The sequence below is a fragment of the Dipodomys spectabilis genome, unplaced genomic scaffold, assembly GCF_019054845.1.
Source record: "Dipodomys spectabilis isolate Male_0828 unplaced genomic scaffold, ASM1905484v1 ptg000148l, whole genome shotgun sequence".
Classification (NCBI taxonomy): Eukaryota; Metazoa; Chordata; class Mammalia; order Rodentia; family Heteromyidae; genus Dipodomys; species Dipodomys spectabilis.
In genome coordinates this window covers 1,355,969-1,377,107 of record NW_024870825.1, presented here as the reverse complement: position 1 = coordinate 1,377,107, position 21,139 = coordinate 1,355,969, and the positions used below count along the sequence as shown (strand labels likewise).

The 21,139-nt window shown below is 50.8% G+C and overlaps 1 protein-coding gene across 1 annotated transcript; it reads left to right on the top strand.

The window, feature by feature from the left end:
• The first annotated feature begins 2,345 nt into the window (after positions 1–2,345).
• Tent5c (terminal nucleotidyltransferase 5C) lies at positions 2,346–13,422 on the top strand. The gene is made up of 2 exons (XM_042692309.1): positions 2,346–2,434; positions 11,549–13,422. Exon 2 carries the CDS (start codon positions 11,576–11,578, stop codon positions 12,749–12,751), a length of 1,176 nt encoding a protein of 391 aa, XP_042548243.1. The 5' UTR covers positions 2,346–2,434; positions 11,549–11,575; the 3' UTR covers positions 12,752–13,422.
• Positions 13,423–21,139: the final 7,717 nt, after the last annotated feature.

The following is a 21,139-nucleotide window of genomic DNA, read 5'->3' as shown; positions in this document are numbered from 1 at the left end:
TGGCCTGACAATTCTCTCTGGTTTTCTAGTTTTCTTTTTGTTGTTAATTTTTTTGCATGCTGGTATTAGAGCATGAACTTAAGCCTTCACACTCTTGCTTGGCTTTTTCACTCAAGGATGGGGCTTTACCACTTGACCCACAGCTCTACTTCTTGCCTTTTGCTGGTTAATTGAAGTGTCTCACAGACTTTTCTACCCAGACTGGCTTCAAACTGATCCTCAGGTCTTAGTCTCCTAAGTAGACAGGATTACCGGTGTGAGCCAGTAGTGCCTGTTTTTTGGTAAAATTTTTTAAAACTTTTTCTTCTTAAAAAATATTTTAAATAGTTGTACAAGTTGTTGAACAAAACAGCCTATGAATGCAATGCATCTTGGTTGGCATCACCTTTAACTCCCCCCCCCCCCAACCCCTTCATTTTTTTCTTTGGCTGTTGTTGCTATACCACTTTGGGACACTGGCAATAAATTTAAAGTTTAATAGAATTTTTTTTTTCTATGAGCCAGGAATTCCAATGCTGAGTATGTACTTGGCAGGCATAAATGCTGTGTCCACCAAAAGACATGTAGAAGAACATTTCTAGTAGCTTTGTTCATGAAAGGCAAAACTCCAACTTAAATGTCCACTAAACCATAAATTGTTGACTATTTGACCCATTTTTATGCAGGACATGGATGAGTCTTATTACTCTATTCTGTTGAATCACAGCAGATGGAGCGGTCCCCAAGTGTAGATACTTGGTGTTTCCTTCACTTCAAGTTCAAACACTGAGGCATGGAGGCAGGCTGGTTGTGGAGCTGGGCATAAATGATGGAGATGTTCAAAATCTTGTTATGGGCATACGTAAATATAAAGATTCATCACTTATAAGATTACTGAATGATATACTTACTATCAGCTGTTTTTGTTTTGGTTTTTTTTTTTTAAGTAGCCAGGTGCTGGTGACTTACCCTGTGATCTTAGCTACTCAGGAGGTTGAGATCAAAGAGTCCTGGTTCAAAGCCAGCTGGGGCAAGAAAGTCTCTGAAACTCTTACTTCCAACTAATTAGCAAAAAAAGTTGGGAGTGGAGGTAAGGCTCAAGTGGCAGAGGGCTAGCCTAGAGTAAAAAAGGCCAAGTGAGAGGAAGAGGCCCTGAGTTCAAGCCACAGTACTACAACAACAACAACAACAACAATCAACTCTATAGCTTGATTTTGTGTCCAACAATAGGGTCTCCCTGACTAGCCCATCAAAGTGCCTGGAAACGTCCCTGCCACCTCTTCACTGGGTCAAGCATGCATCCACAGTCTGGAAGACACCAAGGACACATTTTAGACAAAGACAGGAAGAGAGGAGCAGGAAACACTGGGTTGGGGAAGTACTCTACCCCCAGCACTTAGTAGCCGATCAAACAAACTTAGTCCACGTTTGATAAATAGGGATGAATGTATGAATAGCAGGTCCACGCACCCTGTACCCAAAGCACTACACGCACGACTCTAGTTCTTGTTCTGGCTGGGGTTCTGTTTCCTGTCCGAGCCCAGTACTGGGGCTTGATCTCTCTCCCTGAGCAGCTTTGGCTCAAGGCTGGCCCTCTACCCCTTGAGCCACAGCGCCACTTCACAGAGAGGACTCTCCTGGCTGCCCAGGCTGGTTTTGAACCCCAGTCCTCAGATCTCGCCAGTGGTGAGGGTGGTTCACAGGCCGGCGGCAGGGCCCGCTCCCCGGCCGGGCCGGGGCTCCGGGACCCGGGTTCCTCCGCCCAGGGCGCCGACGGGATCCCCGGGGCCAGCCGGTCTGTGCTGCTCAGGAGGATGGCGGTTCGAATCCAGCCCGGCCAGGAGACGCTCCTCGAATCCGGAAGTGGAGGTGTGGCTCACGGCGAGAGCGAAAAGAGCTCGGGGCCGGCGCCCAGAGCCCCAGGAAGCAGAAAGCACAGTGGGCCGAGAAGGGAGAGAGCAGAGAGAAAGAGAGAGGACTAGAGCGAAGAGAGAGGAGCCAGCCAGCCAAGGGAAACCAGACGGGAAACGCGCCCCGCAACTCCGAAGGCACGGCCCCGCCCCTCTCTGTGGCGCGTGCGCAGTGGCGCCGCCGTCGGCTCTCGTCCCGCCCCTCGGCGCGGCGGAGGGTTTACCCGTCTCTAGGCAACCATTCACACGAACAGCCAATCAGCGCGCCGCGTGCGCGCGTCGGGGCCGCCGTCAGCGCCCCGGCGGGAGGACCGGCCCGGCCCGGCCCGTCGCGCCCTGGCTCCCTCGGGAGGGCCGGCCTCGGGGCGGGGGCGCGGCGGGGCGGGGGCAGGGGCGGGGCGTGCCCAGGCCGGATAAGATCGGAGGGGGCGGCGGCTGGACGGCTCGTCGGGCGCAGCTGCCTGGGGCTGTGGACATCGCGCCGCTCCGGCCCGGGGCTGCCCACCGCGAGGACCTGCCGCTGTCGCCTCCTCTCCACGGCCCAGGTGGGTCCTCGGCCCGCTCGCGGGGCCGCTCCGCTGCGGGGCCGGGCGGGGACCCTGCACGTCCGGACGGCGGGACGCGGGACGCGGGACGGAGTGCGGACCTGGGAGCCCGCGGCGGTGCCGGGCGCACTTGGAGCGCGGTCCTGCGCCGCGGGTTCGCGACCCGGCCGCCGCCGGCCCGGGGTGGGAGCGAGCGCCGGGGCTCTCGGTGCCGCCGCGGGATCGACCCCGGCCCGGAGCTCGCCGCGCTCCGCCGCTCGCTCACCTGCGCCGGCTCCGCCGCGCGCCGGGGAGGTGCGGGGACCGGGTCCGGCCGGGCGGGGGATCCTCCGAAAGTGCTGGATCGATCCCCGACGGCCACCCGCGGCCGGCAGGAGGGATCCGGGCGCCCGACCCGTGCGCTCCGCGGCTCTCGGAAGCTTTGGAGAAGGCGGGGTGTGCGGAAGCGGCCGACCGCGCGGCGGGCCGGATCCCCGGGCAGCGAGTTCTCGGGGCGGCCGACCGCGCCGGGGGCCGGATCCCCGGGCAGCGAGTTCTCGGGGCGGCCGACCGCGCCGGGGGCCGGATCCCCGAGCGCGGCGCGCGGAGGAGCGCGGCGGGAGCCCGCACCCGCGCCGGGACGCCCGAGGCCCGCCCGGGAGCCGCAGAGGCGGCGAGGGGCGGGGGGGCCGGTGCTTCCCTGGAAAGCAGAGGAGTTGGGGGGCCGCCGGCGGGGCCGGGGCGCCCACACTTCGGGCGCGGAGGCCTGCGGTGCCGAGCTTCCTCACGCCGGACTCGCCGTCCGTCGCCGGCCCTTGATAGGGAATAGCTGTGTGCGAGACCGTCGGGAGGGAGGGGGAGGGGGGGTCGGGAGGTCCGGGGGTGAGAGGTCGGGGGTCGGGAGGCGGGTCGGGGTGAGGGGGTGGGAGGTCGGGAGGCGGGTGGGAAGGGGGAGGTCCGGGGGTCGGGGGTCAGGGGTGGGAGGTAGGGAGGCGGGTGGGGGGGAGGGAGTGGGAGGTCGGGAGGCGGGTCGGGGGTCGGGGGTGGGAGGTCCCGGGGTCGGAGGTCAGGAGAAGGGTGGGGGGAAGGGGTGAGAGGTCCGGGGGTCGGGGGTCGGGAGACGGGGGGAGGGGGGAGAGGGGGGGGAGGTCGGAGGTCGGGAGGCAGAGCCATCCTCCCGAGTCTGAGGTGACACTTCTAGCAATGCTAGAAGTGGGCGTGGCGTGGGTGCGGGGGCGTGGTCACACCTGGCCACACCCATTTGAAGTTTGGCCCGGCCCAGGGGCGGAAAGCCGCCGGGGTGGGGCGGGGTGCTGGGGTCCACCCTCAGGATCCCCAGAGGGGGCTGGGGTGGATCGGCCCCTGAGGTCGGAGCTGGGGGGGGCTGACCTTTCTCCCATTTAGGGAAGAGGCTGAGCTGGACTGGTGGGGAGGAGATGGGGGGTGGGGGTGGGGGTAGGGGGTAGGGGTGATGGAGTGGGGGGTGTTCTGACCTCTAACATTCTTATTCCTGAAGAGTTGGGAGCCTTGTTAGCCAGGAGTCAGGTTTAATGGACTGATGGAGATAGTTGAAACTTTGCCTCTTGAGGTGACTTTGGAGCAACTTGTTTTTTAACCTCCCATACTTAACCTGGCAGTACTACGATTTGAACTCAGGCTGCTAGGTAGGCTCTCTGCCACTTGGGCCACTCTGCCAGCCCTGAAGATAGTGTAGGAATAGACAGATTCTCAATAAGGAGTTGGTTTTAGAAGATTTTGATAGGCTGTGTATCAGTGTTCAAGTTGTTCCAAACCAATGGCACTTAAAGAGTTCGTTTGCTTCTTGTTGTTTTGCTTGGAAGTGACCCCTGAGTTGCTTCCCAAAGAAAGGTTCCTAATCTGGCTAGTAACTTTTGCCTTGGGACTTGAACACACCACACACCTTATGCTGAGTTTCCCACACAATAGCCACCTTGTCTCTCTCTGGATTAAGTTGTGTAATTGATAGAAAGGGCTTGGCTCTGGTCCTTTGTTGTTCAGAAGGGGCCGGAGAGGCTCTCCCTCCTCCTCAAGTCCTCCCCTGAGTATAGATAGCTAAGCTCTCTGTAGTTGGACTTCTAGCCGATGCCACTGCCTCCTCCTCCCCCCCACCTCAGTCTCCCCAGAAAGCGACCGCACTCCACCCAGTGGGCCTTCAAGGGCAGGGTACATTATGTACATCTTGCTCTGCCCATCAGAGAACAGAGGATTCCTCCGCTTCTGAAAGTCCCAGGAACAGCTCCGCAGAAAAATAAAGATAACCTAAACATGAACTCTAGGGACCTCCTCACAGAGCCATGAACTGAACACATTCGCTACAAAGCTGAAACTGCACTTCCTTCCCTCCCTCTCTCTCCATTTTCCCTCCCTCTTTCCCCTCCCTCCCTCCCCTCTTCCTTCCCTCCTTTCCTCTTCCTTTTACTTAATTGCTCCATTTCAGTAGTAGCCTGTCTTGGCTTTCCTCGTTGGCTTTTCCCTTTCCTGGTGGCACGTGGTCAGCCATTTGGTATTACAGCATGGGTAAGTGAAGCTTGTGCTATCCTGGGGTTTCTTGGCCTCCATCTCTCCCCAGGATGCCACTGCTCTTTTTGATGCCTGTGTGTAGGTATTTGGAGATTGAGGGGTGAGGCAGAGCCTGGGGTGTTTGCCAGACAAAACTTTACTCTGGTTAGATAAAGTCAAATTGTCACTGAGGTAAACAGGAACATAGGGAAAACATTGTCTTCTGACATCTTGATAGTTGGATGGTAATGAGTTAATTAAATTGGGATAGATGGAATTATGAAAAGTGCAGACCCCTTCATACTTGAAGTGTTTAAAGCTGTTGGGCTTCCTCAGGCAAGTCGATCCCTTACAGTATTTCTAGAACCTAAAGTTTCTCCAACTTTTCTGTCTTTTTACAATATGCATTTTAAGCGAAAGTGATCGTTGGAATTTAAATTGTTTAGAGAAAGCATCTGTATAGCACCTGAATTCATAAAAGGGAACCTTAGAGATTGTTTCACATGAATAGATTTTGTACAGCTGGTCCCTGTAGTTTGTTCTAGAATGCTTCACAGAACTTCTTGGAACAACAGTGGCGGGGGGGGGGGGGGGGGGGGGCACCCAATATGGAGAAATAGTTGCTGATGCTAAGCAGCTCTTCCTGATGGCAGAGCCTGGGTCACCAAGCTGAGCAGTGTTGTTTCTTGGCTAGCAGCAGCGATCGAGTCTGTAAGCAGTTAAGTGCTTTCTGGCCAGGGTTTTGTGCAGGTGTCTGTGCACCTGGGCCACAGAAGGGCTGCAGGTGGGAAGGAGTGGGGCTGGCTTCGGGATACACTGAAGAGCTCCATCTCAGCCCCAGACTTGGGGGACCTGTGGCGGGTGACCTCTGTGCTACCCGCAGAGCCCCTGCTCCTGCCTGGAGGGTGGAAGGTACTCCGGATACTTGGATGAACTTTTCTGCTGGCAGCTACCAGCCATTCCTTGCATACCTGGAGTGGGTATTGTTGAGGTGGGACAAGACCCTGGATGGGGCCTACTAGACGTAGAACTTCCAGCTTGAAACGCAGGGCAGTTTCTGTGTCTGCTTTTCTTATTATCGGTGTTGGACTTGAACTCAAGGCCTTGTGTTTTTGCCTGGCTTTTTCACTCAAGGCTGGCAATCTACCACTTAAGCCATATCTTCATCTCTAGCATTTTAGTGGTTAATTGGAGATAAGAATCTCACGGATTTGTCTCCCCAGGGTTGGCTTTAAACTGAGATCCTCAGAACTCAGCCTCTTAAGTAGCTAGGGTTACAGGCTTGAGCTACCAGTGCCCAACCTGAGTTTTGCTTTCACATGGGAGCCTCAGGGGTATAGTTTTGGAACTGAGGAGCTGTGGCTATGACTGCTTAATTGGGCCTCAGCTGAAACTCCTCTTCAGCCGAGCCTCAGCTCCCTGCGGCCCTCCCCACACCTCTCCACCTCTGCCCCCGGGCCCAGCTCACTCAGCCTTTCTCTCTGCAGCTCACTGGGTTATGTTCTGCTGATCCTTTCTCTTTTGCTGTTTTGTTTCTCACTGTCATCACTGACCTGGTTTAGAGGCCTGTAGACAGAAGCTTGGTGAGCAGCCCTGTGTCACTGGCTCTGGCCAGTCCTATCTATGTAGGGGCCGTGAACCCCAGGGAGGAAGAGCTTCCGAGGAGTTCCATCCCTTGGGACTTCTGGCTTCCTCCCTCCCTCCCTCCCTCCCTCTCTCCCTCTCTCCCTCCCTCCTTCTCTCTCTCTCTCTTTCCTTCCTTCTTTCCTTCCTTCTTTCCTTTCTTTCTTTCCTTCCTTCTTTCCTTTCTTTCTTTCCTTCCTTCTTTCTCCTTCCTTCTTTCCTTCCTTCCTTCCTTCCTTCCTTCCTTCCTTCCTTCCTTCCTTCCTTCCTTTCTTTCTTTCTTTCTTTCTTTCTTTCTTTCTCTGGGGCTTTTGAACTCTTTGCTCTTGCTTGTTTTTCCCCTCAAGGCTAACACTCTACCACTGGAGCCACACTTCCACTTTTGGCTTTTTTTTGCTGGTTAATTGGAGATAAGAGTCTCAGACTTTTTCTGCCTGGGCTGGCTTTGAACTGCCATCATCAGATCTTACTTAGCTCCTGAATAGCTAGGATTACAGGTGTGAGCCACAAGTGCCCAGCTGCTACCAGGAAGTAACTTTCAAGTTCAAGGTGTTAGTGGGCTATCTAATAACTATATTAACTGCTCAGAAAAGGGCTAATAGTAGTCAGCTCCAGGCAAGGTGTGAGACATCACGGCCAAGACAGTATAGAAATGGCTCCCACACCTGGGTCTTGTTCCTTTGCATTAGCCCCACCCACACAATTTCTGTTACTTAGTACCATTTTAATGTTGCCAAAGGGACAGTGTTTGGGACTACTGCTATGCTTACTACTTGGAGTACAAAGTCAGGTAACTGGGACACCTGCTGTGTGAAAACCTCTCATGGGAAACAAACCTGGGATGGATGGTGAGCAAAATACAACAGATCTGCCCTGAAATTGAGGTTAACTTGTACAGAGACATTTGGGAATGGTGTGTGTGACTGTACAGTGAACTACACATTATTCGCTTCTCTCTGTCCCCAATGAGGCCCTGGGGTGATGCTAATGATGAGCAGGACTTTCAGCTGTGGAGGGTGCAAGTCTTAGTTTGGGAGATGAAGGCTGGAGAGTTGCTGGTGGAGAGTTAGCTGGTGGAGAGTTAGCTGGCCCGGGAGAGGAGCTTCGAGGACAGCAGCTGGTGCTCTGCATCTGTCATCCTTAACCTTTGTCTCCTCTATAGTAGCTTAGCCTCCTGCTTTTCTCAGTCTAGGCTGGTCTCTAAACCTCCTGGGGGTGCTCACACCTATAATTGTAGCTTCTCTGGAGGCTGAGATCTGAGAATCATGGTTGCAAAGCTGCCCGGGACAGGAAACTCTTGTCTCCACTTACAGCTGGAAATGGGGGTATAACTCAAGTGAGTACCAGCCGTGAGTGAAAAAGCCAACAGCTCTCAGGCCCTGAGTTCAAGCCCCAGGAACAGCACAGAAGAAATGTTGGGAGTGGGGAGGGAGGGGGTGGTGTTCCCTTTGTGTGTGTCCAGCTTCATGTTGATGTGGTTGGCTTCCATCTGAAGATGCCTGTGTTCTGGCTCCTTGCAAGTCCCTGCCGAGGGACCTCGGCCAGTGTTTTGATTCTGTCATCGCAGGCAGCCCAGCCTTTCGGCCTTATCTCCCCCCCACCACACAGGCTCCGGCCTCCTGTTTTGAAAGGTGTGAAACTTCCACGCTGATAACCAGACTGGCTGTTGGCAAGCATGGGAAGTCAGCATTTGGGGAGGTCCCCAGAGCCCTAGAGGCAGGCTGAAGTGGCCTCCAGTTCTACATCCTCCCTGGGCTCCAGTCCAGGACCAGTGCCCTGGGAGTCTAACCAAGACTTTCTTCTTTGTCTTTTGTGTGTAGTAGTAAACATCAGTATGAAACGGGTGGGAGGCTGCTGGTAACCCTGAGAAAGTGGACTGGGACTTCCGAAGAACGTGAGAGGCGGCCATCTGTGCTGCTTGGTGACACCAGACACTCGAGGGGCTTGGACTCAGGACCTCACACGCTCACTTAGCTTCTTCTGAGGCTGGTGCCACACCTCCACTTGGGGCTTTTTGCTGGTTAATTGGAGATTTTCTCTTGGATTCATCTGTCCTGATGACTTCCAACTTCTGTCCTCAGATCTCAGCAGCCTGAGGAGCTAGCGTGAACCACCGGTGCCCAGCTTGAATATCTTCTTTTAAGGGGAATTAGGGGAATGGCATCTTTAGAGGACTTTTGTGAGAATTAGATGAGTTGATCCACACTCAGCCCTGGCAGCCTGTCTTACTGCTTGTTTGGGACACTTGTCAGAGTTTCGCTGGGCACAGCTTTGTGGCTTGGGTCAATTATGTCTTTGAGCTAAGGTAGAAAGAGTTGTGGGTATTGGTTGCAGCAACTGTAAATAGAACTTTTTTCGGGGTGGGGGATAGAATTATAATACCTTTATTTAAAATACACACACACACACACACACACACACACACACACACACACACACACACACGTCAGGTATTGGTGGCTCACATCTGTAACCCTAGCTATTCAGGAGGCTTAGCTCTTAAGGACTGCAGTTCAACGCCAGCCTGGGAAGATGAATCCCAGAGACACCTATCTCCAGTTAACCACTAAAAAGCTGGAAGTGGAGCTGTGGCTCAAGTGGTACAGCACCAGCCTTGAGTGAAAAAAGTAAGGGACAGCAGAAGACCCTGGGTACTGGCACACAAAAACAACACAATAGTAATAAAACCACAGCACAATTTGTCTTTAGGCAGTGTAGTCACCTAAACTTCATTTCATGTTCATGAAACACAAGTTGAATGTGTCTGTGAAGCTGTGTATTTTTAATGGATTTGGTGGCTGTGGAAATTTCTAGAATGTGAGCCCTCCCTGGCTGAGGTGCTTCTGGGAGTTGGTAGACAAAAAGCCTCCTTATGCCACCCCTGGTCCTAGATGACCCCTGACCTTCACTGACCCAAGGAATTCAAGGAGTAGGGGACGCCTTCTAGAAGGCTGGTCCTTGTTGCCCTGGCTTTTTCTCTTGTCAGCTGCCCTGATGTCCGTGGTCATTCTGGTGCCCGGCCTGGTTCTCTGGGCCAAAGCATGAAATTGCAGAGCATGACAGGTGACCAGTCTTCAATTTAGCATTTGCAAGTCTGTGTGTTCTCTGGCTGTTGTTCTGATGTTAGTTATGTCCAGGTTCTTCTTCCTTCTGGAAATTTCCCACAAATGTATCTTGTTTTTTTTCTCTGTGCAGCTCCTGGTAGGTTTCACTTTCTTTGATTGTTGGGAGCGTGTCTTTAACCTGTTAGCACCTCTCCTGATCTCCCCAACTTGGTCCCAGGGATGCTCCCTGTTCTGTGAGCAAAGAGGGCACCTTGAGTGTAACAGGACCAGCCCTGTGTGTGTTTGTGTGTGTGTGTGTATGTATGCATGCATTGCCAGTACTAGGACTTGAACTCAGGGCCTAGGAGCTGTCCCTGAGCTTTTCACTCAAGACTGGCACTCTACCACTTGAGCCACAGCTCCACCTCTGGCTTTTTACTGGTTAATCGTTGATAAGCATTCATCAGCTCGGGTGGCTGCACAACTGTATCCTCAGATCTCAGCCTTGTGAGTAACTAGGGAGACAGATGTGAGCCACCATCCCCAGCTCTATTGTATTGTTCTGTTGCTGCCAGGTGACAGGAGACTGGTGACTTGGAGGGTTTCTGGGACGGTTGCTCCTTGAGAGTCAAGCCTTAGATGACATTGAACGGGCATTGGCCATCCTGGCTTGTACGAAGTACCAAGCATGAGTGCATCTGTCCCTCCCTTTTTCTGCGTAAAACCTACAGCAAATGTGCTTCTCAAACACTAGTTTGGGGGGTGCTAGACTGCACTTACATTTGTTTCCTAGCCACTGTTGGTTAATTCTGCTATCTAGAATTTGCCTCTGACCAGGGCCTTTCATGAGTTGGGAATGTGCGTTTTCTGTGATTCTTTTATAAGGGGATTATGTTAGTGTTGATTTAAGGCAGTTAATTAAAACGGAAACTGTCCGTGGAAGCTCGGGTGTATTAGCTAAGTGCTCAGGGCCTATAACTTGGTCTGTTCTTATTTGTCTAAGTAACTTGAAAATGTACTTTTGGTATTTAAAGTTATTTGGATAAGTGGGAGAAAATGAACTGATAAATGACTTATTTCAGAACAATAACTTTTTTTTTTTTGTCAGTCTTGGGATCTGAACTCTGGGCCTGGGTCTGTCCCTCAGCTCTTCAGCCCAAGACTAGTGCTCTACTACTAGTGCTCTGCCAGACTCTGGACTGAGCAAGGCCTATGGGGCCTGGCGTTTCTAGCCGTGTGCGGTCCCAGCCAGCTGCTCACCTTGCTTTTCTGAAGGCAAGCCCCCCTTCAGGTATCTGCATATAGGCCGCCTGGCTTGGCATTATTCTTACCTGCTTCCTCATGAAGAGCTACCAAAAGCTCATCGCTCTGTGTGCCCTAGCCAGACCCTCACCCTGAGTGACAGGACGGAAATCCCTGGCCCCAGGCAGGGCTGGAAGTCCCTGAGGAACTCCAGGGGAGCGTGCTGATTGGCAGGTGCAGTGGCTTCCAAAGAATGGAACTGCTCTGGGACAGGCTTTGTAAGCGTCAGCAAGCTGCCAGGCAGGCATGAGGTCGGGAAGCCACTGGGCAGAAGTGGGACCGAAGCCCTGCGGCACTCTGGCTTCCTAATACATCAATATTGGTTTGCACTGAGACTTGATTTCAGGACCTTGAGCTCTCTTGCTTGGATTTTTCTGTTAAGGCTAGCGTTCTACCATTTGAGACACACCTCCATTTCTGGCTTTTTGCTGGTTCATTAGAGGTGAGTCTCGTGGCCTTTTCCTGCCCAGGCTGGCTTTGAACCAGGATCTTCAGACTTCAGCCTCCTGAGTAGCTAGGGTTACAGGCGTGAGCCCCATTTACACGAACAGTTGGGGCTGTAGTTGGCATCTCTGAGCGCCCATTTTAGACTGCCTGGCCTTGCTTCGAGCAGATTCTAACTCAGTGTCTCCCCTTGGCTTTTCAGTTTTCCCCGGCCACCACGTCCCCTGAGATGGCAGACGAGAGCAGAAGCTCCAGGGCCTGTGCGTCCTTCAGCGTCCTCAGCTGGGATCAGGTTAGCCGGCTGCACGAGGTCTTGACCGAGGTCGTCCCCATCCATGGACGTGGCAACTTCCCAACCTTGGAGATAACCTTGAAGGACATTGTGCAGACCGTCCGCAGCCGCCTGGAGGAGGCAGGCATCCGAGTGCAGGACGTGCGGCTGAATGGCTCTGCTGCCGGACACGTGTTGGTCAAAGACAATGGCTTGGGTTGCAAAGACCTGGACCTGATTTTTCACGTGGCTCTTCCGACGGAGGCTGAATTCCAGCTGGTGAGGGACGTGGTTCTGTGCTCCCTTCTGAACTTCCTGCCGGAGGGCGTGAACAAGCTCAAGATCAGCCCCGTCACGCTGAAGGAGGCGTACGTGCAGAAGCTGGTGAAAGTCTGCACGGACACGGACCGCTGGAGCCTCATCTCCCTCTCCAACAAGAACGGGAGGAACGTGGAGCTGAAGTTTGTCGACTCTATCCGGCGCCAGTTCGAGTTCAGCGTGGACTCCTTCCAGATCATCCTGGACTCTCTGCTCTTTTTCTACGATTGCTCGAGTAACCCCATCTCCGAGCACGTCCACCCCACAGTGATCGCGGAGAGCGTGTACGGGGACTTTGAGGAGGCCTTCGACCACTTGCAGAACAGACTGATCGCCACCAAGAACCCGGAAGAGATCCGAGGTGGGGGGCTGCTGAAGTACAGCAACCTCCTTGTGCGGGACTTCCGGCCTGCCGACCAGGAGGAGATCAAAACCCTGGAGCGCTACATGTGCTCCCGGTTCTTCATCGACTTCCCCGACATCCTGGAGCAGCAGAGGAAGCTGGAGACATACCTCCAGAACCACTTCGCCGAAGAAGAGGGGAGCAAGTACGACTACCTGGTGATCCTCCGCAGAGTGGTGAACGAGAGCACGGTGTGCCTCATGGGACACGAGCGCCGCCAGACCCTCAACCTCATCTCCCTGCTGGCCCTGCGGGTGCTGGCCGAGCAGAACATCATCCCCAGTGCCACCAACGTCACGTGCTACTACCAGCCAGCCCCGTACGTCAGCGACGGCAACTTCAACAACTACTACATCGCCCACCCTCCCATCCCCTACAGCCAGCCTTACCCTACCTGGCTGCCCTGTAACTAACATGAAGTCGCGGGGCCCCCTCTCCACGCTGGGGCTCAGCAGGGCAAAGCCTGCCAGGTAGAGCAGCCTCCTTCTAGATGTAGGTGTTTGGCTTTTAAAGGGGGCAACTCAGCTCTGATTTCTGCTTTTTTTTGATGCGTGTTACCCATCGGAGTGGGTCGATCACAAGCCAGCCCCCAGAAGACCCACTTTCTAAGTGCCGCGTGGCAAAACACAATAGGAAATGTCACCTAGCCACAGCCTTTCCAACACAAGACACTGTCCCGCCGTGTGTGTCACAGACATGGGCACTAGCCATCCGGCTCTGGGCAGTGTTTGATTTGGTGTAGAGCCTGGGCCACACAGGAGAAGTTGTAAGCTACTCTAGGGCAGGCTGTGGTTGGCCCTTGCTTGAGATTCTCAGCAATTTCATGTCATTTGTGCTGAGTGTCTCTCCTATTGTGTGTCTTTTAATCAGGCCAAAAAAAAAAAAGAGAGAAACAGAGGGTGCTCTTGTGATTGGAATTTTGTTCCCGGGACTCAGCGGTATATGTTTAGTCCCTATCAGAGGAACGGAGGATTTCTCTGATCAATAAACCAAAGGTAATTGCTGGAGACTTCGGCTCTGGTTGGAAGTGGTTTATGGTTTAGACCCTGTGCTATCTTGAGGAATTACAAGATATTATAGAGAGGAGAAAAAAAAAAAAGGATGGCCTTTTCTTGAAAATGTAACTTGAAAACAAAAATAAAATGTGGAATATAATGTAAAAGTAGAATTGTGGTGGTGGGGGGTGGTGATTGTACATAGGCAATATGAATGTTCTTTTTCTTTTCTCCATTGTTTCTGTAAGGATTCTTACTAAATGGCACTTGCCCCTCCTGAGCGCTCTCCTGGCTAACTTGGATGTTGTTCTTCTGAAGACTGGCTATAGTGTCACGTCTGGAGTCACTGTCGCGGCTGACACGAGGGTCTTCTGTGTTTTCACTGGAACACTGGAGGCCCATTCTAGTCACATTCCACCTACGACAAGCTGTTTCGCTGAAATATTCTGGCCTTTTGGTTTTGTAGTCATTGTTCGCCTTGTTTTCTCCAAATATTGTCATTTCCTTCTTCGGGTGCTTTTGGTAGCAGATGAATTTGGGAATTTCCGCAGGGCCAAGTGACCGTGGTATTGCTGTAGACACTCTTCTCCTCTCCCTGTGGAGACCCGAGTTATCTGGCCTTATGTGCATTGGAATCACTGAGACACTTTGAAATAATTCTGATGTCTTTGCAGACAAATCAAGTGCAGGAAGGATGTTCTTGGCTCTGCGGATTTTGTTTAGACTGCACTTTAGAACAGTGTTCATCTCTACAGTGAAGCCGGCCTTGTCTTATGAGAGAGGCCAAAGCTGCTGTTGCTTCTTCCAGTAGGTTTACATGAAATTTTATATTAAAAAAAATTTTTTTTGGTGGAATCTTTATAGAAAGCCTCGCTTTGTATCAGAAGTAAAGACACTCAGTATTGTCATCCAACTTGTTTTCTTATGTGATTTCATCATGTACCTGATTCTCATTTTCTAAAACTAAAAAAAAAAGAAAAAATATTCAAATTCCTGATTGTTGTTGCTTCCTCTGGAAGCAGGGAAGTTACGTAATGCAGAAATGCTTGGTAGAAAATGAGTGGCTGACCTTTTTCTAAATATAAACCTTCGGGTTTCTTCTGGAGTGTGCTTTCTTAGAGACTGTCTTGCTGAAGAAGACATGATGGAAATGGGAGGCCTAGCTTGGTGTCCACATGGTGTGGTTTCTGAACGATGGCCAGGGCCACTTGTGAGTGGATCTGGCTTCTACTTCCCTCTGAACCCATGTTGCATTTGAGTTCCTCTGGGGATACCTGAGGTGCTTCAGTGTTGAAAGCAGAGGATGAACATGAGCTTGACTTTGACTCTCTGTGGGCTGGAAATGCTGCCGCTGTGGTCTGGTGACAGCCTATTTGCACAGAAATGACAGATTTGTTTAACCAAAGCTTTTGAGAGGTGACGATGCTAGTATAACATGCTGGCTAGCAGAAATCAGTATTGCGTCTGCTGGGAGAAGTTCAGAAAGAGGGGGTCTGCATCGAGTCATTAAATTTCCAGTTTGCCCTTAGAGTTCTTTCGACTTCTGTATGTTTATTTTGTTCTTTTCTTTCCAGATCTGTCATAACCCTTTGAGAATGAAGGGAAGGTAACACAGTTTCGGGAATCCACCCCCTTCCCTCCCTGAGTTCTTCACTATCATTGCAGGGCGGCCATCCTACAAACCTTTTGATCAGCTATTTTTGTAGTTTGAGAATTGACATGTGTTCTAGGACCACTAAGGTAAAAAGCCGCACTGACCAAAGTACATCCCTTCTGAGCTGGGGATGTCTTTTTGCCTGCCCTGTGAGACTCGTGCTTGGTGTAGACTTAGGTAACCTTGAACTTTAGATGTCTGGAAATCCTAGCTGCAATCTGCCTTCCATACTGCCCACACAAGCAACCAGTTACCTGAACTTGTACTGAACCGCCCAGGCCAGAGGTTCCAGTGTGGGGTGTGTGTTTATGTGTGTGTTAACATCAAACTTGGCAGGAGAAAGAGGGTCCTCAAGTTCAGGTGCCAGTTCTAATGGGAATGTAAGCAGTCTCTCATTGGCTCCAGACTCTGAACCGCTCTTGGATGCCAGGTTCCCCACCCGGCTTCTTGGGAGCCAGGGAAAACAGCAACAGAATGAGGAGTAGTTCCTCTCCCCTTCAGCTGGCAGGAGACCATGCACTAAATTCCTGGTGCTGAGCTTCAGTCTCCAACTTTCGTCTTACCTTGGTGATAAGACACTATTCCTCACTCAGGAATTCCGGTGCTGACGTGAGACGGTCTGAGCGATGTGCTCACTCAGAGCCCCTGGGCACCGGGCGGTGGGGACAATCGCTAGGCAAGGTGGCATTTGGCCCCCGATAGATGGTTCACACGTGTGGTTTGGGACACAAGTAGTTTTGTTTTTTCATCTCCCCAGCCTGTCACTTGGGGATGTGGGTCACCGTGTGCTGTGAGAACCTGTGTGATGTGATATGTTAATGGAATTGGTGTGAACCCCTGGGTCTGCTTATCATTCAGTCACACCCCTCTAGCTTGAGCCCCTTTCCTCCGTGGCAGGCACTGTTCAGCACGTGCTGCTGTGAGCTGCCACCTCTCCTTTCTTTCCAGTGAACTTTCTGGTGCTACCATCTGATTTTATGATGCCCCTACATCCTTCTCCTAAAGCCTACCTTCAAGTATGGGTATCCAGCGTGAGAGGAGAGCCTAGTGACCGCGAGGCCCTTGCCTCCTGGGTACCTGACCTGGGGCTCCTCATCGGGACCAGCCCTGCGGGTGGATAGTCTGTCAGTTGAAAGCACTTCCTGTTCGCAAGGTTAGAGTCACAGCCTTCATCAGATGGAGAGTCGGTCAGCTGTGGAATCTGATGCCAGCGTTTCACAGTTGACTTTGGAGCATGTTGCAGTTGGACCAGTTGAATTCAGGGCAATCAGCGGGGAGGGGGTCATAAAGGAGAGGTGTTTCAAAGACCTGGCAACTTCTCAAGGTTATTTGTGGAGATCTCTAAGGAACGGTGGAACTTTTATTTAGCAGTGGGCTTTCTGATTTTGTTACATTTTTCTTTCTTTCCTGTCCCCTATCCACTGACTTTTTAAGTTATGAGAATTATAAAGGGAAATAAGTATAATGTTGGTTTGTGGACTTTGCTAAATTTTAAGAAAATCATGAGGATTTTTGTTTTATGTACATTCTCTGTCACTCATACTGGTGGTTTATAGACATTTTGGTATATTCAGAAGCCTTTTTTTTTGTTACTGATGAAAGTCATGTTTTGATCTCATCTAGAAAGTGAGGACCTCATACCTTTGTGATGTCAGCTCAGTCACATAGTATCTTCACGCCTGTCATTCCAGTTGCTTTCTGAAGTTCTTCCATTGCTTCAGGCTTAGATTCCAACTTTTCCAGGTTCCAGAAAGTGGAGATCCCAAATTTCAGGAGACAGATCTGAATAGAAGTGTCAGAATCAGATCTGATTTTTAAAAAAAAAAAAGGTCATGTTTTTGGCGGTGGTTTTTTGTTTGCTGATATTACTGGCTTTGTGACTGAGAGTTTCATGGAGATCCAGTTTGGCTCAGCTATTTAAAAAAAAGTCTATTCCTACGGCTCTGATTGTGCTGTTGAATTTGTGGCTTTTCAACTTCCACCAGCCCCTCATGGCATGTGCCCTGTCTTCACTTGTGATGGATGCTGATCTATGTTTCCTGTTCAAGGTACTGCTTTGCCTTTTCTGATTCCTCACTTTTGTGATTAGACTTTTGGTGATTTGTTTCCTGCATGCTCTTCCTTTGAAACTCTCCTCTCCATTCTGCTTAGCTTTCACACGCAGACTTGGAGAGCAGCGGGCTTGCTGAGCCTTTTCTTTTGCAATTCAGATTCCTCGAATCATTTCTGTTTCAATTGTGCTTGAACTCATTTACTCTTGGCAAAGTCAAGGTCTTTCCCCTGCCACTCCCTGGGATGGGTGCCATGTGCTCCCTCTCCTGGGAAATAGGCCCCTCTAATAAACCTTATAATAATCTTAAGAAAAACAAAAGTCTGATCTAGCCCCCTACTGGATGGCCTAACTCTTTCTGGACTTTGACTGGATGATTACATCTAAGATAATGATCTCCTCCAAGATCACCTGATCACTATGGTTGGACTGCAAAATACATTTTCCATTTACACGGGCTAAAACTTCTCAATGTCCTTGTTACCATGTCTGTGCTTACAGAGATCACCGGCACCCAGAGCTGCTGGTGGCTGAGCGTCCCAGCTGGAGTTTGGTTTCTTTGGTAGTATGAGGTCTTCACAGAGATCAGCAAGATTTTACAAATGATCATCCATTTGAAGTGTGACGTGTTCCTTTGGGGTGTCTTTTTCTTTCTTTTGAGTCTGCTTCAACTTTCCTGAACACAATCCTTGGTGTTTCCGCCATGTCTTTTTCCAGTTGATACAGCTGCAGTCTTTCTCTTGGCTTGTTCAGAGTTCAGCTATAACCCAGGTAAAGTTCCAAGCAAGGAGCTGTCAAGGCTCACACCGCCCTCATTAGAGTTGTCCACATCTATGAGGTGTAGGCAGTGACTTATGATCATCTTCCCCCTCCCAAGAATCCTGTCATGGTCTAGGTCCTCAGTGGAGTAAAAGCCAGTGAGCCCAGGCTCATTCACAGTAGTAACAGAATAAACACTGGACATCAGAAAAGAACATGAGAGCAGGGCTGCTGTTCACTGTGAAGTACAGCAGCTTGAGACCCTTATCCTGAGTTACCAGTCCTCGGAACAGACTAAAGAAAGGACATTTTTCACCACAGACTTCCAAAAAAGGCATTTCAAGGTGGCAGCTGACCTTCCCAGTCTTATTCATTGGCTATTTGAGCAAAAAGGATCATCAAGCCTGGGAAATCCTTTGGTTGTTCACTAAATCCCATCATGGGTGATTTTCCCAGTCAGTCTGACCAGAAGCGAAAGAGGCGTGTATAGAGTTCGAGGTTCTCTTCTCCCACAGTCCCACAGAAAGCCAGCACAACTAGATTACAGCCTTATTCCTATCTGTGGTCTGTGGTATTTCTCATCCATGCTTCAAGAACCCAGGAAGTTCTTTATCTCTCTCTGTGCTGCGGGGATGCGCTTGCCCTGTTTTTGTTCTGAACTGGACTTCTTTAGGAGGAAGTGTTTTCTCATAATCTTGCTCTTTTATTTGTAAGAGGGAGGTTTTTTTCATTTCTGTTTTGCTTTGATTGAAGCCTAGACATCTTATATTTTCTGTATCCATGAAGCTGAGCTTACTTTTAAGTTGAGGTCGGTCATTAATTAGTAGCAATTAGTGTCTGGGTTTTTTTTTCCCCCTAAGCTTCCAATTTTTTTTTTTTTTTACAGTCTTCTTCCCAACATTTCACTTCCAGACACTGTTTATTTTTTGCTGATATGATTGACTTCAGGACTCACTGGGAGCCTCATGGAACCGATCTTCCGGGTTCTGATATGATCCAGTCCAAGCAAAAGCTTGTGGAGGCCCGCAGCTTCCAAGTCCATCTATATCAGTCATCCAAATCTATGAGGCTTAGGTATTCAACTGGTATCCACCATTCCCCTTTTCATCACACGATGGTGAAAAGTCAGATGTTTTTCTTGTTTTCAGAGTCTGTCTTTGAACAACAATGTTGTTAGGGATTTTTTTCATTTTGAGTTGGGTTTCCTAACTAAATAAGGGTGTGTCTGTGCTATCTCTGAAGTGGATGTGGCTTTGTGGCCTAGCTCCTAGTGTTGTTGTTGTTGTTGGTTTTGGGGCTTGAGCTCTGGGCCTGGGTGCTGTCCCTGAGTTTTTCAGCTCTAGGCTTGTACTCTACCACTTGAGCCACAGTACCACTTCTGGCTTTTTGAGTGGTTATTTGGAGATAAGAGTCTCACAGACTTTCCTGCCTGGTGCAATCTTCAGATCTCAGGCCCCTAAGTAGCTAGGATTACGGGCATGAGCCTCCAGCGCCCAGCTTGTGGCTTTTATGGGCAGAAATAACCTAAGAGCTGTTTAGCTGTCTGATCAATCGCCCTTTTCCCATCCCAACACAGTTGATTTCATATGCAGCTTGAGTTGGCCACAGGGCATGGGGGGCGCTCAGAGAACTCCTCCGGGAGGAGGGAAGTCAAGTCAAAGGTGTCCCTGTCATTTCCATGTCATTTCCATGCTGAGCCATACATGACTGACATTTTGGCAGGAAGTGCTTTAAGAGAAGAATGTTAAGAACCTAAGCCTGTCTTCTGGGTGCTTCATTTGATTTCCAGGCATTTTGTACTTCCCCAAACTACCTGCTAAAGTCCTAATGCCACCTGGACCACCGGGTCCAGCGAGGCTGAGCTGCCTGTACTCCCCGTACCCCATCTGGCCGAGGGACTGCCTTCCCAGATTCCTTTGCAGGGACCCAGCATGGTGGGGACAGGATGGGGGACCTGAGCTAAGAACACGCACTGGCTGCACTGAGGAAGCACCTGCAGAGACCACCCGTGCAGCACACGGCCTGTTTCCAGGGCCCACCACCCCTGGGGGGGGGGCAGGCGTCCCCATGCTATTTACCCCCTCAGCCTTGCTTCCCAAAGTGCCGCAGGTCAGTGGAATACTAGCATCCCACCCATCACTCCAGAAACTCAAAGGGCTTGGAGTTTTGCCTGGGCTGTGGAGAGCTGGTGCGGGTTTCCGTGTGTATGTATTTGTGTGGGAAAGTTAAGTGACCATCCATTAAAGAGGAAGTGGTTGAAAAGCATAGATCTGGGCTCATTATAATGGCTATTTTTCCATCCCACCTACCTGGTCTTCCTGTTCGTTTATTTTTTTTTTTAAGTTGAAAAGTTAATTTTCCTAAAGCACCTCTATATATCCAAATATAAAAGTCCAATACCTCTTAGACCAAACGGGAAGCTCTTTCGCTCTCAGTTTGCCTTAAAGTATTCCTCCGCAATGGTGGGTGGTGTGGGTCTCCTCCTTAGTACTGGTCACTTACCTTGCTTACTGAAGCTGAGGCTCTCTTGTCAATGCAAATGTGTTCGCACTTGGTGAAATAAAGCTTTTGAGTTTGAGAAATAAAAAGTATATTTAAAAGTGAGAAGCCTGTCTGTTGTTTGTCCTTGCCACAGTGTGTCCCTGCAATGGTCACCTTGCTTGAAGATTGAGAAAACCTGGAGTTGGGCGGTGATGGCCAGCCTGCCTTGGCTGGAGGCTTGAGTGTGGTTATACTGGAGACCACAGATTCCTTCTCCAGCAGCCTGGCTGACTTGCAACTGGCTTTCATCGTGGTCCTTAGGCTCTGGGAAAATTCTTACCCTGGGTGTTGTCTTGAAATACAGCTTCAGTGTTAGTAGGTTTTCTCTGGTGCCCTTGGCTCCTTGCTTCTTGCAGTGAGAGAATAAACCTCATCCATATTGCAGGACACTGCTAATATAGTTTATATTGGCACTGGGGCTTGAACTCTTGCTTGATTTTTTTTTTTTTCTACTCAAAGCTGGTACTCTACCACTTGGAGTCACAGGTCCCCTTCTGGCTTTTTTTTGTGATGCTTAGAGATGAGTCTCTTAGCCTTTTCTTCCCTGAGCTCGCTTCAAACTGCCATCCTCAGATCTCAGCCTCCTGAGTAGCTAGGATGATAGATGTGAGCCACCAGTGCCCTGCCAGTCTTGTAAATCCATGTGGTTTGACCCCTTCTAAGTTGAGAGGGTGCACAATTTCTTCTGGGCACCCCACCACGCAACCAGCCTTGAAAAGCTCAGCCAACTGTCACCCCTCTTGTGGCTCCCAGTGTCACCTGCACCCCGAGTGTCTGCCAGCCTGCGTTGGGCTCAGCGCAG

What these genes read in the sequence shown, in the direction of transcription:
- Tent5c (XM_042692309.1), top strand. Translation starts at nt 11,576, where the DNA reads ATGGCAGACGAGAGCAGAAGCTCCAGGGCCTGTGCGTCCTTCAGCGTC.